The following is an 18,021-nucleotide window of genomic DNA, read 5'->3' as shown; positions in this document are numbered from 1 at the left end:
CTTTGGGTGATTTGGGGTTGCTGGACTCAAGAACCAAAGGGAAAGAGGCATGCCCCAATTTGCTTGGGGTGGGTTTTTTGCTCATGGGTTGTGTTATGAATCCTGTTGGTGGTGTTTCCCCAACATAATGCCACATTGTTTCTCTCTGTTATTAAAAGGCTTTTTGCTACACTCAGACTATGTGCTTGCGAGAGGGAAAGTATTGCCTCTTAGAGGCGCCCAGCGGGGGTGGTATATATTTGTCCCAGGTCACTGGGTGGGGGCTCGAGCTGGTTTGCATTGTGTTATTGGAATGGATCCCCTACATATTGAACCCAGCCCTTGTTGCTGCCAACTCTGACGGGCAGAAGGGTTACATAAGTCCTGTAAGGATAGTGGAATATTTGTGAAAATTTAAGTGATCATTTCCACAATTCTAGGGTTTTTGTTTGTTTGTTTTTTACTTGCAGTGTTATTGATGTTTATATTGTGTAGGGGTTTCTTTTATTCATTGTTGCAACCTTTACTTATGCTAACAATGTTTTTGTATGGGAATTCATTTTTTAAACATACATGGAAGAAAATGAAAATTACTAAAATGAATTTTTTTAAAGTTTGAAAAATTAAAACAATTAGACATTCAGTTTAATCTATATCTTGCATAGGTGATATTAAAATATAGACTTAAAACACAGATTGCTTAGCAAAAATTACAGTATTTTAGAGAACTGCACAGGTGTTAATCCTATCAAAATACTCAGGTATGTCGTGCAGTATTTCACAGGTTTAACTAATCACATCTTCCAGTGTTGCCACATAAAAAGTAACTAGCAACTCCATAATCAGATGCAAGCACCTTAGAATCTGCTACTCCAATCCAGATAAAACCCACATTGTTCATAATTATTCCGTTTTCCGGAATTCGCAGGGTTATTTCTAATATATGACGATGTGCCATAACAATTGACAAAAACTGCAGTGACCATCTGCTGCAGTGTTTTGGATGGTGATGCCAGCATTTTAACAGCAGTTCCCCAGGACTGATTGTGTATTTTAGAGACTGTTCTGCAAGCATTTGTACACCTGATATGAGGGGGGAATTGGCCCTTTCGAAATATTATGAAGGAATGGAAGCCAGGAGGAGATAGTTATATGTGTACATTAAGGAGATAGGTACATGGAAAGCCCTATCATGAACCCTGTCCAGGAGATGGCTCAAGTGAAACAGAATCTACTGTGCTGAATCTGGAACTAGCCATGCAGAGAGAGGCATATGCACAGTGGTCATTAGAGAATCCCATGTGAAAAATTAATTTCTAAATGGTTTAGCAGGGGAACTTTTTAACCTGCTGGTGAAGGAAGATAACATAATGGATAAACCTATGGACCAAATTATATGCAAAGTTCAAAATCTGGAAGGAGAAACTGGGGTTTCCTTAAAGGTATCAGCAGTTAATTCTCAGCCTCAGGGAGCCTCCTTTATACCAGAAGCCACACTTCATGAAATGGGTCAGGAGAGAGATACTGTTTCACGAGTGGGTCCCAGGCCATAGGACATTTGCAGGCAATGTCACAATGCCCATTTGAGACTGAATTGCCCAAGCAGAGGGAAGCAACACCAGGGAAGAAGAAGTTGATAATGCACGTTGGACTCAGGAGCTAAAATATGTCTGATCCATGTGAACATCCACTGCTGAAAGGGAAATAAATTTGTATGTAGGAGTTAAATTGGTGACTATTAATTATCAGCCACCACAGAAAACAAGAGAAATCCAGCTCCCTCCTAATTTGGGCTCTCTAAACACTAAATGGACTTTTGTTGTGGTGACTAATATTTCTAGTGCTGTTGTATTGGGAGTGGATTTCATCTGACAGCATCACAACAACTCCTAGGGTTAACAGAACACACTTGCCCCTGGATAATATTCAGATATCCCTGCTGGATGTTGGATATCTGAATTCAACAAAATTACTACTCTTAACTCCCTGATTTGGAGGGGTAACATCCTTGAAAGAAAACAAAACATCCTTCTTAAAACAAAATTGTTTAGACAACCGTTTATAAGAGTACAACAGTATGAACAGCGCTTTGAATGGATCTCTTTATGAAGAGTTCTTTTAGATAATAGAGTGTTATGGGAAAATATAAATATAAAAAGAATCAGCTTCTGAAATTCTTTTTTTTTAAAGATTTAAAGTTTCAGCTCTGATGTACATGGCAGCAAACCTATTTGCACAGAACTTTTGAACAAAACAAAAAAATTAGTTTTTTGCATACTTTAGCTACCATGAGTGAGTAGCACAAAATGCCAACATTATAAGGGAGAATTTTGACTTTTGCCTGCACACTAAAATTAAGATGCATAACCTTGAGAGGAAAGGGAAATCACAGTTCCTCCTCTCTAACTTTCTCCTTTTTAAATCACAACCACTCATGATGCCCTGTAAAATGTTTTCCTTCCCAGTGTCCGTTGGTCACTTTATGAGCCATGGGGACATTGAGAAACCATGCATTCAGAAGAATTTTTCAAATAAACTGGAAGTCCAGAGGCCACTTAAGAATTGTGTTTGCATTCTTCAAATTTCAGGTTATTTTTCCTTCACCTCTCACCATTCTAAGAAGCAATAACCCAAAATTCACTAAAAGAAAAGGAGTACTTGTGGCACCTTAGAGACTAACCAATTTATTTGAGCATGAGCTTTCGTGAGCTACAGCTCACTTCATCGGATGCATGCCGTGGAAACTGCAGCAGACTTTATTTATACACAGAGAATATGAAAAAATACCTCCTCCCACCCCACTGTCCTGCTGGTAATAGCTTATCTAAAGTGATCATCAGGTGGGCCATTTCCAGCACAAATCCAGGCTCTCTCACCCTCCACCCCCCCACACACAAATTCACTCTCCTGCTGGTGATAGCCCATCCAAAGTGACAACTCTTTACACAATGTGCATGATAATACAGTTATAATAAAGGCCCAACTTTATTATCATGCACATTGTGTAAAGAGTTGTCACTTTGGATGGGCTATCACCAGCAGGAGAATGAATTTGTGGGGGGGGGGGGGTGAGAAAGCCTGGATTTGTGCTGGAAATGGCCCACCTGATGATCACTTTAGATAAGCTATTACCAGCAGGACAGTGGGGTGGGAGGAGGTATTTTTTCATATTCTCTGTGTATAAATAAAGTCTGCTGCAGTTTCCACGGCATGCATCCGATGAAGTGAGCTGTAGCTCACGAAAGCTCATGCTCAAATAAATTGGTTAGTCTCTAAGGTGCCACAAGTACTCCTTTTCTTTTTGCGAATACAGACTAACACGGCTGTTACTCTGAAACCAAAATTCACTAGAAACTGATGAGGATCCTCTTGGCAGTCCCTAGATCCTGGCTTAATTGAAGTGTTTCTGGAAAATTTCTTCACGTGTGGGTAGCTATGGAGAAAGGAAACTACATCCTCTTTCACAAAATCAATTGAAACCATATACTAAATGGTATATTCTCATCATTAAAAAACCCTCTTACAAATACACATTTACCTAGTATCAGCATTATAAGTTACAGTTAGGGCTGGTATTATTGGGTAAATGGTTTGGGGCCTCTGTCTGAAGACCCCTCCTACCCTGCCTCTGGACACTGCCTTTTTTAGAGTGTTTATTAGAGTAAACCTTGTCTCTCTTTTCTGTCACTTCCCCCTAATGGGATATACACAGTTTGCACCTCTCCCGTGTCCTCCTATCACTTCCCTGCACTGCTGCTTCTACAGGATCCACCTCTGCTTGTTTTTCTTCCTGTGTTAGCAACCTGTGTTTAAACTTAGTATAAATTCAGTTCCAGCATTGCCAACTGGTGCCACTGGCGTTTATGACAGTACACTGGTCTCTTCCTTCTTAGTCATCTGACCCTCTCCAGCTGAAGCTTAAAAGAGGGCATCTGGGCCTCAGAGGGCAGAAAGACCTGGTGAGTCAGAGCTTCCCTAGAGTACAGAGGAGGGAGAAGGGCATGTGAGAACTCCTGAGCACAGGAGAGCGACAGAAGGAGCAGTACAGAATTGCTTAGAGGAACACTCTAGAGAGCACAGTCCATCCCTGTAAGGAGAAAGGAATTGTTAGGAAACCACCAGAGAGCCCCAGCCAGAGAAGGCTAGAGGGGGCTGAAGGCTGAGATCAATAGAGGGAGATGCTTGTTTGTCTCTCTGAGCCATAAAGCTGAAGCTGGAGAGCCAGAAAGGAGTAAAGTCTGGGGTGATGCATGATGAGAGATGCCCGAGTCATACCTTAGAGCTGCATACAGTGAGACACGCCAGGGCTGTACATTGCTGGATAGCTGGGAACTTGGTTTGTTATAGTTTATACACACAGGGTTTTCTTCTGTAATAAGTTATCCCCTAATTATACTCAAAGACTGTTGAGACTATTTCTGGGGACCACTTGAGTGGAAACTGGGGTAGGCACCATTTGTTGTGCTGCGGCCTGATGCAGGAGGGCGTCCCAAGCAGGAGCCACCTTATGACAAATACTAATGCAAATTTCTAGACAGACAACATTTTGGACAATCCGCATGTTTAGCTGTGTTCTGAATAATCTAAAGCACTGTGTTTAAGGTTAATTGGAGGAAACGCTGGTGGTGGTGGGATGTCTGAGGAGTGTAAAACTTTGATAGAAACCCAAAAGAGCAATAATAGCCAACTGGTTTTGCAGCAAGAACAAAGAAAGAAAACAAGACCTGGTAGAAAGCTGGGAATAAAAGATAGACCTACTGTCCAGCCAGGAGGTGTGGCATCAAAGAGATCTCTATTACCTTTCCAGCTTTAGAGAGGAGGTTTACTGAAATCTCCTCTCTCTCTGTTCTTTCTGAGTCCCTTTAAATCCCTGTCCCTGTTTCCTTCCTGACGAAAAGTAAAAAGAAAAAAACACCTTACAAACAAGACCCATTTACTAGAATATTGGTCCACACTGAAGTGGTGAATTAAAATGTATTATAGTAACAAAAAAAATTATCTTTCACAGAAGTAGTTTTCTTCCAAACTTGCAGTGAAAGTTTTGAATTGTTTCTATATCCAAGTGCTAGTTTATCCCAGTTCTTCTCTGGGAAGCAAAGGATTAGTGAATGACTTATCACCTGCATACACAAATTGTAAATGAATTCACATTTCAGAAATTGTAATCTAATATTTCCACAAGGAATTTATGGTAATTTTACATCATAAAAACTCACTCATGCTTTATTAATGCTACTACAGAGACAACCATAAACATGTTTTTGAAATTTGCTTTAAGAAATACAACCAACAAGGTATGCAACAATCTGCTCCAAATAAAATTTCTAACAGAAGAATACAAACATCAGTTCTAAGTGTACTTTAATCACAACGCTTTTACTGCACAAGATATATCATTCATAGGCAAATAAAAATGTGTGTAGGGTTTGTACTGAGAGCAGTCATTTGAAGGTTCGGTGTAAATTTGCATGTGTCTCAATCTTGCATTTAGATGCCCTTAGCAATGCCTACTGAACCACATAGTAAATTAATCAACAAGAACTTAAGAGGCTCTTTGTAAACAAACACATCAAGTTTTCAAAGGAAAAGGAATTAGTTGTCTGCCATTGTTTATAAAAAGTGTTTCAAAATATCTTTCATATGTCAAAGTGACAAGTAAGGTCTAGATATCACTGGCTACGTGTCAAGAAAGATACTTTATAGATATTTTAAAAATCCCAATTCTAAGCTGTATACTTCTTTTAAAAAAATCAATATGGAGAGTACGGTAAAGCAACCTGAATTGCAAATTACCTTCATAACAAATTATATTTAAAAAGACTAAGGGAATACAGTAATTATGAAAGTGAGGATAAGTGTGCTAAAGATCACAGGGACAGGCACAAGCTCTGCAAGCTTCCCCCACAAAGCTCTGTCAAATTACCTCAGTGCTGATCTGGAAAACCCTTCTATTTCTAGTCCTGGGACTATTCTAAGAGGAGACCATTCAACATACAAGAGCATGTGATATATTTGCAATGACAAATTTTCACTAGTAACCACATTCAAAGGTTTTAAATGCATCTAAAAAAAAAACAGTGGCTTGATTTTCAGAGAAGCTGAGCATTTGAAGTTCAATGGGAACAAGACAAGTTCAGCTCCTGTGAAAATTTAAGCCACTTATTTAAGTGACTAAATACAGATCTGGGTGGCTAACTTAAGCGTCCCACATTTGAAAGTATTAGTCTTAGGCAATAAGAGTATTCTCATTATTCTTACTGAAGAAGACTAGTCACCCTCTCCAAAAGGTGAAAAATTATTAGGTCATTGAACAGCTCAATATTTTCAAATATTATGCATTTAAATACCATCAAGAAATAAAGATTATAGAAAAGAGGCTATTCACAAATAAGTGAAAAATAATCAATATTGAACAAATCTGTCTTGAGGAATAAATGTTTTGAATTAGGCAATATAGGAAAGCTTTCCTATTCTCCTATAAGTCATATCTTTGAAAAAGCCAATTCTCTCTCTCTCTCTTTATTAATTTTAAAGTTTTTCACAGGCTGAAGTCACAAAAAGTTTTAAGGTTTCTTGCCTGCAATATTTAGTCAGAGAAAATGAGAGATTTCTCAAGAAGAAAACAATACTAACCTTCATTCCTGGGGATGGCTTCTGAACCCCCTGGTGTTTTATCTGGCATCTCAGCTGAGACCAGTTTAGTGAAACCTGAGGGAGAAAGAAAGGAAAGTATTCTAAAGCAAAGCCAGTACATTCCAGCTGAAGGACACCTTTCCTTCCCCAGGTTAGGGATACAATTTCAGCCTAGATCACTCTCACACTCCAAAAAAGAATGCCATTCATTTCAGCAAGTGTTGTTCAACACGATAATATGAATCTCAGATTAATAAATGTAGTGCTAAGGCTTTATAAACACAGTTGGATGTAGCAGTGAACCTGACAGATATGTGCAATAACTTTAGAGGATCAAGGCAAAGTAGAAATGGTTTTGTATGTTTTTGTTTTGTTTTTTGTCTCAGTGTTGCAATTTTTTTTAAAGTGAATTCACAATCAAAAACCTCTGCAGCAACCATTCAGTAGAAGGGTTATTCATAGCCACATGTTAACCAATGTAACAAAAAGTAACAAAACAGTAACAAAACAAAACAGTAACAAAATTCTTACTTTGAGAGTAACATCATTGGGAAAGACTACAAAGTAGATATCTTAAGCTTTTTAAAAAAATAATGTTTTTACTTAAGTCTGTTGGGAAAAATAGTGTTTGCTTATTTAAAATATCACTGTATTGTGGTTAGTGATGTCAGTCTTAAAAAAGAATCATAGAATTTAGAGAGAGAAAAGATCTTTTAGGTCACTCCTCTCCCTGCCACTGCAGGGCCTGTTGTGACAATTGTGACATTTACCCTCAACTATGAAAAGTATATAAAAGTTCACAAGATGTCACAGTAACCTAGAGCAACAAGTGAGAAATGGTACAAAAGAGAGACAAACTGAATTAGTCCAAACAAAAAAAGCCTACTGATATAACTTAAGGGCTGTTAAGATCATGCTCAGTAAACACGTAAAATGCAGAACCAGAAATCAGTGAATGAAAATTGGTGTGTTGGAAAGATGGTAGACAAAATGATGAGGGAATAGGCTACTCCACCCACCATTCCTTTTGAATCGCCACCTTTACCAGCTCCATCTGAACCCCAAACCACCACCTGGGATGAAACAGGATCAGACTAACAGCAGCAGCAACAGCTGCAGCCAATCTCAGTTAACTTCTTCTCTCTTCCCCCAAATGACAGTTATTACCATCTAACAGACTGTTAAACAAGGCAGTTTTTCCTTCTAAAAGCTCTCTCTAGCTAATGAAAAGGGAACAAGGCATGATGTTAAAATGAAAGCCTTATTCAATACTTTATATTTCAAATGCTTTAATGGCTTTCCTTCTTTTCCTTATCTTTAATAGAAGGTTAAAAGGATTTTTAATGATGTGTTCACCATGGTATTAAACAGGCCCCAGCCCTTGTTTAATACTGGGCATTTTCTGGATTATGTTAACACCTTTGGGAAACAGGCCCTTCATAACAGTACACAGTATTTATTAGTGTATTGTCCAGCCTATTTTGGGGTGTTTCCCTTCAACGGGGATTTTAATCACTTCCCTTGGGAGAATATTCCACAGCCTAATGGAACCAACTGTCAGGAGGTATTTCCTGAAATTCATCCTGACTTTTCCCTCTCAGTGGCATCCCACTAAGCCTGGCTGGTTTGCACCAGCCTTATACCTTTGACTTTCCTCTAGTTTAAACGCTTCAAACATTTGTAGATCACCACCACCGCTTCCCAGTCACACCCTATGCTTGATATCATCTCTTAGCAATACCACACACATTTAATTCTTTCAACCTTTCTTCAATAGTCATTTCATCCTGTTCAAGAGTGTCTAACATGATGGAATGGTTTTGAATCAAAGTGATTTAAAATATCTATTTGAATCATGATTTAAAAATCAGCAAGCAGGAAACCTTGCTTTAAAAAGAATTGATTTTAATCTTGTTTTGCATTTGTACTTTGTTTGTTTGTTATTTTCCTAAACAAAAAGGTTGATTCTCATTGGTTAGTAACCTTTAAAACATGTTGATTTCACAATTAAGTACAGTCTTTACACTATAGTTTGTACTTCTTTTGCAAATCAGGAGGATACACTATGTCTGTCAATCTACATTTATTTAAACAATTGCATAGCTTAACATACATTTATTCAGATTCTTACATTTTTACAATGTTATAATATGGAAAATGATGCATTTCTTATTCACTATGGTTTTTTTTTAAACTTTGTGGCAAGGTGTGTTTGGATGGATATTGGAATTCAATTAAAATGCACAAAAACAGCATTTTAAAAATGTTTTTTCATTTGTTAAATAAGGCTACCTAAAATATTCTGGATACATAATTTCTTACGTTTATCAAAACATGTTTGTATTTAAAACTAACTGATTTATTAAACAAAGGAAGTATTATCTGTAGTTACAAGACAATCAGTTCAATTCACTATCACCATATCCTTCAAGATTTTAGAACTGGTAGGTGTCATTCTCTCATGTCTAGCTTTTATTTATAGATTGGAAAACAAAAACAAGCCTTGCTGCTTTTTCAACTCCCAATCTGTTTCTCAACTTGAATGAACTTCACAACAAGATTTTGCCACTGGTTTATGCTAATGGATCATCTTTTGTACTGGCTTATAGCTAGTATGTATCAAACATTTTTCAAGTCCTACTTTTAAGCCTCTGCAAATTTTAACATTTTCCCATTACTGGTTAAAAATACATTCCTTACTATTAGTTAAGCTCTTACAGCAAGTTTATGAAACAGAGGAAGACAGTCCTCTGCCCCAAGGAGCTTGCATTCCAACCAGAGAAACAGAGAGCACTCATTGGGGAATGGAACATGTCTGGTGATGATTTATTAAGTGCAATGCAGTTTATGGCACTAGATATTTTTGTATTAAGTAATAGTAGCCCAGTTTATGGCATTAGAAGCTTAAAAGGCATACAAAAAAAAATCAGTCAACTTTTCTGTCCTTAACAGCTTCCTCACACAAGGGAGTTGGTTTACATGTATGGATATGCCCTGGAATTCAGAGGATGGTCTACAAGGTCACCAAATACAGCATTTTGGAAGACTTCTGCATCTTAGCTTTGGTATAAGGTGACTTAGGGAATAGAGCGTCTGTTAATCAAATAAGGGGCTTCAGATTTTTTCAAACCATTATGCCCCTGTGTATCAGATATGGTTTGTTCAAATCCCTACTGCCATCCCTAGAACAAAAATAAACATTTCAGCACTGACCTTTATCAAATAATCTGTATATATAAAATACAACAATACAATTTATTTCTGATTTCTCAGGCATATTTATTTATATTTATACCAGACATAGCTGTCCAGTGTTATGGAGGCATTCACAATTTTAAAAATACATACAAATCTTATAAATGATAGGCATAGTCTTACAAGTTTCAGGGTGGAATTCAACATAAGAATATAGGAAACCTGTTGATGCCTATTTAGAAAGCATCAGAAGCTCTGTTAACGAAGAGATTTTACCGAAGAGTTCTGTTCATCTCACATAAAAACCAAATCCTACACAGTCTTTACACAGGCAAAATTTCCATTGACTTCAGAAAGAGTTTTGCCTGAGTAAGATCTGCAAGATTTGGTACCTAGCAGGTAAATTTCACCCACAAATAATTAGACTACTACTTATTATGAAGTAGTTGATTATAATTTCTGAATTCCCCACCACCATGAATTCACTGGTTATAAGTTTATACAACATTTATCCAATTGAATATTACCATCCATGTAGTTATATAAAGGGCAGTTGTACAACCTCCCACACCATTTAAACAAGCATGGCCTTGACACATGATTTAAGAAAAGTTCTCTAAAAATCCTTTAAAAAAAATCAAATCTATAATAAAATAGAAACACAAGTTGTAGCCGCTCTCCAGCAGAGTTTAATTTTTCATCTCCATCTGCTTTTCAAACAGATTGCTAGAAATTAATTACATATGCTTATCATCATGAAACAGTTGGCTGGAATAAATACACAGACACTAATTCTACAGTCTTGGCAAGCTCACTGCCATCACTTTGGATTCAATGATGCATATTGTTTGTGAATATTTAGCCAATATATAAAGTCAAATGCTGCTTATTCAGTAAGGCCTATAGGTACTAATCAATTACTCTATATGTTTGACTGAAAGAACATAAGTAAATGCAGTATTTAATTCTATCATCCCATTTAGAATTCCAGAGAACTGTTTCTATAACCTGTAGGTTTTTTAAAAAACAGTTTTCATATTACAAATGCAGACTTCTCCATGTTTTTTAACAATAAAGAATAAAACATGGATATCAGTGTCTCTTCATTTTGAGCAACATGGAATTAACAAACATTTAAGTGGTAATAAATCACTAAAATGCCAATGACAATTTAATGAAATTCCTAATCTCCTTCACAAATCTATGGGTTTTTTTAAGGGGAACTTTGTACTGGGGCTAAATAAGAAGCAAGAAAACATTTACACATAAAACTATTTTCTTGGACACTCATTTTCTGTCTTCCCTCTGTTTCTATTAGGTAAACTTTATTTAGGTAAACTTTATTTTTTTAATTCAGACCACTTCCCCTTCACATTATAAATCATTCCCTTCTGCTTGATCTTAAAAAGAAGTCATAACCTTGCCTTTGTGACACCCCAATCTGTTACCAGAGAACATTACATTTAAAATGAGACACCTGCCAATTTTCACATCTTAGGACTCTAATGACATGCATGTGTCCAACTCTTCACTGAGCATGCCCTATTGTTTGCTGCACAAAAAACAAACAAGATTCAAGCTGGCATTTGAATGACCTTGACATTTTTCATAATGGAGTTCTAAATTGAAAGAGTTATTTTCAAATACCCCACACAAGACATGGTGTTTACTGAACCGATTCATACTTTCAACAGCTTTAATGGCTGTCTGTGAGAAGAACTCATTTGGATAATCCAAATGAATTTCAACACCATCATTCCATTGATGGATTTTCACTATTTACCAGTTTACTATATGTAAGTATAATACAGTGCTGCTAAAGTTTGTGATTTACTACAATGTTCAAATTGTTATTCACCTAAATAAATATGCAATAAGTTTAAAAGGCCCATTTGCTCTAGAAAAAGAAATTTTCAAAACATTGCTTAGAAATACTCGTTCACAGTTTCATAAAACCAGTAAACCTAATCATACTGATTATCCTAGATTTTTCTACACTGACAATTTAAAGTTTACCATCATCACTCTAGTACTAGCAGAGCTCCCCCAGCCTTAGGAACAGTGGCAGCATCAGCTTACACCTGAGCTTTCTAAGCCAGTGTTGTCTAGATCTATTCTGAGCAGCACTGACCAGGACTAAGTGAAGGCTACAATTTTAAATTATACTTAAAATGCAGGAGTCCAGTTTGATGATGAAGAAAGGCAGTTCTTTCTTTCCAACTCACATCACCAAATTGTCAAGATAACAGCTTCCACTTTGGATATTTAGGTAAACAGAATTCAGAAAAACGTTTTTTAGTTTTGTGTTTTTGATTAGAGGAACGGCAAGGCTGGGGGAAGAAGGAGAGGCGTGCAACAGCAAGATTTATTTTCAAGTTAGAAACTGAGGCCTTGACCCCGAATTCTGTATTGTTCAGACAGATCGATCTCGATGGGACTTTGAGTATAGTTACTCACATACATAAGCACTTGCAGGATAGGACTTTAATATAAGTACAGTAAAACCATGATCAATACACATTCTGAACTTTGACATAAATTAAACATTTTCCAAGGAAGGTAGACACAGTGCTCCAACTAACACTATTTTTTTTTGTGTCTTATGATATATGATGTCTTACGTAATGCTATCATCATCTCCATTTTCAAAAAAGGAGTCAAGGCCAACTGTGGTAACTATCGAGGCATTGCCCTTATCTCTATCGCTGGGAAGATTCTTGCTAGAATCTGACTGAATCGTCTGCTCCCTCTTGCAGAGGAAGTATTTCCAGAGTCCATTTGGCTTCAGACCATCATGAGGCACCACCAACATGACTTTTGCAGCCAGGTAGATTCAGAAAAAATACCACCACCACCACCAGGAGCTGTATATGGCCTTTATCGATCTGACCAAAGCCTTCAACTCTGGTCAACCATGAGGATCTGTGGAAAATCATGTTAAAGTTTGGCTGCACAAGCAAATATATCACCATTGTAAGACTCCTCCATGACCGGATGACTGCCTCCACCCTGTGCAGCAGCTCTACCTCCGACCCCTGTGTCATCCAAACTGGCATAAAACAAGGTTGTGTACTGGCACCCACCCTTTTCTCCATTTTCTTAGCAGCTATGAAAACACTAATTCAAGATCGTCTACCACAGGGGATTGGCATCCAATATCGGATTGACAGCGACATCTTCAACCTTTCTCATGTTTCTTTGTTGTTTGAAAGGGGATGTTAACGTGAATTCTGATCATTTGGGGTATACCAATAGCAGTTGGTATAAAGCCATCTTTTCAAATTAAGGGAGGGATCCTTTCCTTTTGCAATGGCCATATTCTTGTAGATGATAGATAGATAAGAGATAAAAGAATGCAACCCCGCTTACCTTCTAATCCAAATAACTCAATGTATACAACAATCCTACTGTGAACCTCTGGGTTACAAACAGTTGTGAGTTCAATTATACAAGGGACCTCAAGAAAAATAATCTTACAGGACACTTTTGAATGTTTTTATCTGAGCTGCAATTATTGACAAAGCCAGTATTATTCCTGTCCTTTGTGGCTTCAACTGTTAGGCCACATGACACTTAAAATTCCTGGGTCCATCACTATTTACAAAAGTTACAGTATTTGTGATTCTAATTACTGTATATGTTTGGGCACTATTTTTTGCAGGAACATTGAAAAGTGCTACATAAGAGCTCTGTATTATTATTACCCAGTTAGGAAGCTTGAAATGCAATATGCATTTATCTGTGATATTATGAATACATACAACTATACTGTTTATGTTTCTCAAGTAAAATAAGCAAGGCTCTAACAGTAACCAAAAGCATGCAGATCCGTGGCCATGCATTTTTACATGCCATAATCAGCCAGGGCCACCCAAATGGGCCCAGTGGGAGGTCTCAGAGCAAAAATTTCTTCAACTCTCTAATGGTAGATCAGTTTTCCTCTCAAAACCCAGAACTGCTGCAAATACTTCAGGAGTTACAGAAAAAGCAAAAAAGAAGTCAAATTTAATATTACAAAAATGAAGTGCTCCAAAAAACAGAACAAAAATGACAGATATTTCCATTCATTGCAATGTTCAAAATAATGTATAGTGATTAACATATCAGTAATTAAAAGGTATTTAAAAAGGAACACAACATAAATGCAATTTGTTTGTATTACATAAGGAAATAGCACAGTGAAATAGCATAGCTCTCCTAAATTGAGCCTTAATAGAAGCAGCAATCACTAATTGTATTCCAAAAAGGGTCAGCAGTTTGAAATAAACACCTCCCAGTGTTTGGATTCTTATTTGAACTAAACAAATCAGTGAAAGAAACACCCCCCCCCCGGCCCTCATAAGTTTCACCGACAAAAGCACCTGTGTGGACAGTGCTGTCGGTGGGAGATGGTCTCCCACTGACATAGCTACCACCACTCATTAAACCATCCCCAATTATATATGAGTGAGAGAGAGAGAGAGAGCGAGCGCACGTGCGTGCACCCGAGCGGCTACAGGGGAGACCTTGCAGCTGCAGCAGTACAGCTGTGACACTGTAAGGTCTGTAGTGTAGACACAGCCAAATTCTTGAGAGACAAGCAAAACATCTCCCTGTAGGACACCAGCAGCAACAACTGCATGGATTGGCCTCAGTTCAGGAAAGCATCCCTATTCAAGACAACACATAAATCATTTGCTTAACCCAAATCAGACTTCAGCACTTGCCTAAAGTTAATCACATGCTTAAGTGCTTTTCTGAATCACGGACAATATAGTATATTTATTATGTATATAGATTTATTATGTATAGATCAAATACTTTCTATTGAAAAGCTGAGATTTCCTTTTGCATTGCCAAGGGTTAAATCCTGTCTCCAAAAGTTTTGCCACTCACTTCCAGGGAATGGGGATTTCACCCTAGGACTTTGGAAGGGAACATAGTATCTAATCTTCTGGATCTATATTCCACACTAACATGGAGTGCTGGTCCACTGGCCCTCTACCTTTCCTCTTGGTGTCACGGATTCTACATAAGCCACACTGTCACTGGTTGGGTGAACACCCTCAGACAAAACATCTCCACCATGCTGTCATTATGGTAATAATAAAGGTAATAGACAAGAACATTCTTTAAAATCAAGTCCACTCAAATACATTGAAAACCCAGAAAAATTCTAAATAAAGACAAGAGGGGATAAAAGAATAGAAATCCTGAAAATTCAGAGTTAAGCATGTCCAAAGGCCTTAATTCTTTTAATATGTTTCCAGCAGCTTAAGACCTCTTTCTTGAAAGTTAAGTTCTTGTCTATGATAAATATTAAGTTGGCGATATCTTCACCTTGGAAGTTCCCATATAGAGTACACGGCACAGCACCACAATGGCTCCATTCATTTCTGTCCAGCAGAAACCAGAGTGTTGATGAGTAACTGCTCTTCTTCCCAAGGGCCCCGCAGAGTCTCACAGAGGTCTGTGCTATCTTCCTTGCATATCACAATATACAAAAGACCACTTGAGAGTTAAAGCAAGATGCCATGAATTCCACTGTCAACACCACACTGACAGCACTCAGTTCTATCTCTTTTCCCCATAGTTGCAATCAATATTACTGTTATTAAGATGTCACAACACCTACAAGAGACCAGTTCCTGAGTAAAGAGCAGCTGGCTCCAACTCAGTCCAGGCAAGATCTACATTATTTTGGTGTGAAGGGGAGCATTTTGAGGAGCTAGCAGAGATGCTGTCCTCCCTGTCAAATGAAGGCATGCACCAGCACCATCACCACACCACTCCATTTCCAAAAAAATGATGCAAAGCCTCAAGACCCTATGTGAACAATCACTGAACCGAACAGTCCCAGTAGCATCAGTGACATAACACACACCTCCTGCCTTCTCCAGCTTTCTAGGAAACTTCAGCCCTTCCTCACAAATGAAGACCCGGTCACAGTGTTCCATGCATTTGTCACCTCTGGACTGAATTACTGTCACTGATTTATGTAATCTGAAAACAATGCAAAAATTCCAGTTTGTGCAGAATGTGGCAGTCTGCTTTCTCCATGAGTTAGCCAATGTGCTCATAACAGGCTACCAATCCACTTTCAATGCCAGCTCAAGACCTTGGTAATGATCTCCAAACCCATTACTGGATCAGGTCCCAGCTACATTAGAGATGGCATCTCCATCTGTGAACCAAGACAGCATGTTTTTCTGGGGCAATGCAGATCATGAAATCCAGGATAAAGTGTGCAAGAGCCAGAGATAAGGCATTCTCCACCAAGGGATGCCAAATGAACATCTTGAGGACATCAGACTAATCCAGAATTTGACCAATTTACAGTCATGTTCCAAGACCTTCCATTTTACAACTACTGCCCCCAATCCTCCAAGGGAAAAAAGAAAAAGAAAACCTACCCCAGACAGAGTTTTCCATAACCAGAGAAGATGAGGAGGAGAAAGAAAAATGAAACTTCAAACATATACTAGGAACCATGTTACACCAATCTATTAATCTGGCAGATGTTCAAGTAGTCAGTGATGGGTATCGATATCATAGATGAACAAACACTGGTTTTGAACAGTGAAACAGGTATTTATATATATATTTATGAAGTAGTCGTGTGATGTAAACCAATGCAGGAGTCACTGCGTGATTTATAAACTCAACAGTAGTCCAGGAATAATACTTACCTCTGATCTCCATCACACATAGGTTTGCTCATCCTTTACCCAGTTTAAGTAATATCTGTACTTGTACAGTAATACTTTTCACGAGATTTCCAGGAAAAAAGAAAGGGTCTACAAGTCGACAACTTCCAATGGTTATTTCCTAGTGTAAGCAAGGTGGTGTCCATATCATCCCATACTTCTGTGGTTTAGTTAGTGTTGCTGTTTGGGGATTATTTAACCAAACAATTTATCCTAAACTGTGTATCATCATGATGCTATCTATACAGTAAAAAAATGGAATACAACATCCTCGGATATGATCATATTTGAATGTGTTACTTCTATCTCATATGGGTTTTAAAGTTGCTGTACACTGAACTACAGACACAACATGCAGTAACATAGTTCCTGCAGGTGGCACTGGCTACTTCCTGAGAATGCAACATTGTGTTTCTTTGTAATTTGTGGATGATACCCAGGCTTTAGTAGCTTTAGTCAATTGCTACAGATCAGCCCCAAACTGGCAGGATAATTCTATATGGTTTTTGGCTTTCAGTGTCTAGGCAGTTTCTGAACCAAACCATTTACTACCCTTATTTCATTTACTTTGATTTATAACACCAATATAAAAAAGTGTGGAAGCTCCTATGCAAAGCTCTATGGACTTTAAAGTTATATATATATATATATATCCACCTTACATATACATATATGCACGACTGTACAGGTGCAAATAAAGCCAGTAGCCTCTCTTCAATCCCCCACTCCCCCAAAGTCAGACAATAACTAGAAAAAAGGTAAAACTAACCCAAACGGTACCCCACCTCATCTACACGTACTAGTCCTGAACACACCCTTGATCCCTCAAAGCATAAGGAATATTGAGAGACTTTGTAACTTGTCCTGAAGTTCAACAAATTTGGGCTATTTCAAAGAGCCAGGGCAAGGTGGCTGGCCTAGCCTACGCCCTTCCTGGAATACACTTTATGGCAGTATCATACTAATAAAGAAGCAATCTGGTCCCGAGCTCTTTCATGATTTATAGGTAAAAGTCAACACAAACTCCATCAGGAACGCATACAGCAGCCAGTGCAGATCACAGAACACTACTGACATGTGTTCACAAAGCAATATACTGGTCAGCAAGCAGGTAATGTGTTCTGTGTTAGCTTGATTTCAGTGGATTTAAGGTAGGGATGGGTAAACTGCGGCCTGGGGGCTGCATCCAGCGCTTCAGACATTTTAATCCAGCCCTCAAGCTCCTGCCGGGGAGTGAGGTCTGGGGCTCGAGCCACTCCAGTGCTCCAGCCAGGGAGCAGGGTCGGGGGCTTGCCCTGCTCATGGCTCCAGGAAGCAGTGGCATGTTCCCCCTCCGGCTCCTATGCATAGAGGTAGCCAAGGGCTCCGCACGCTGCCCCTGGCCCAAGAGCCACCCCCGCAGCTCCTATTGGCTGGGAACCATTGCCAATGGGAGCTGAAGGGGCAGCTCCTGCAGACAGGGCAGTACACAAAGCTGCCTGGCCGTGCCTCTGTGTAGGAGCTGGAGGGGAGACATGCCGCTGCTTCC

General features: G+C 38.5%; 1 protein-coding gene across 5 annotated transcripts in view; it reads right to left on the bottom strand.

Annotated features, from left to right (window-relative positions):
• The window catches only part of PLEKHG1 (pleckstrin homology and RhoGEF domain containing G1), a 215,366-nt gene that overhangs the window by 147,882 nt on the left and 49,463 nt on the right, over nt 1–18,021 (bottom strand). For all 5 annotated transcript variants that reach the window (XM_073337635.2, XM_073337636.2, XM_078852205.1 and 2 more), the window contains one exon: nt 6,613–6,687. In XM_073337635.2, coding sequence (XP_073193736.1) covers nt 6,613–6,687 — 75 coding nt within the window. The remainder of the gene's footprint in view (nt 1–6,612; nt 6,688–18,021) is intronic.

The sequence above is a fragment of the Lepidochelys kempii genome, chromosome 3 (genome assembly GCF_965140285.1).
Source record: "Lepidochelys kempii isolate rLepKem1 chromosome 3, rLepKem1.hap1, whole genome shotgun sequence".
NCBI lineage: Eukaryota > Metazoa > Chordata > Testudines > Cheloniidae > Lepidochelys > Lepidochelys kempii.
The sequence above is the reverse complement of the archived record's forward strand: the minus strand, read 5'-3'. Positions and strand labels throughout refer to the sequence as shown.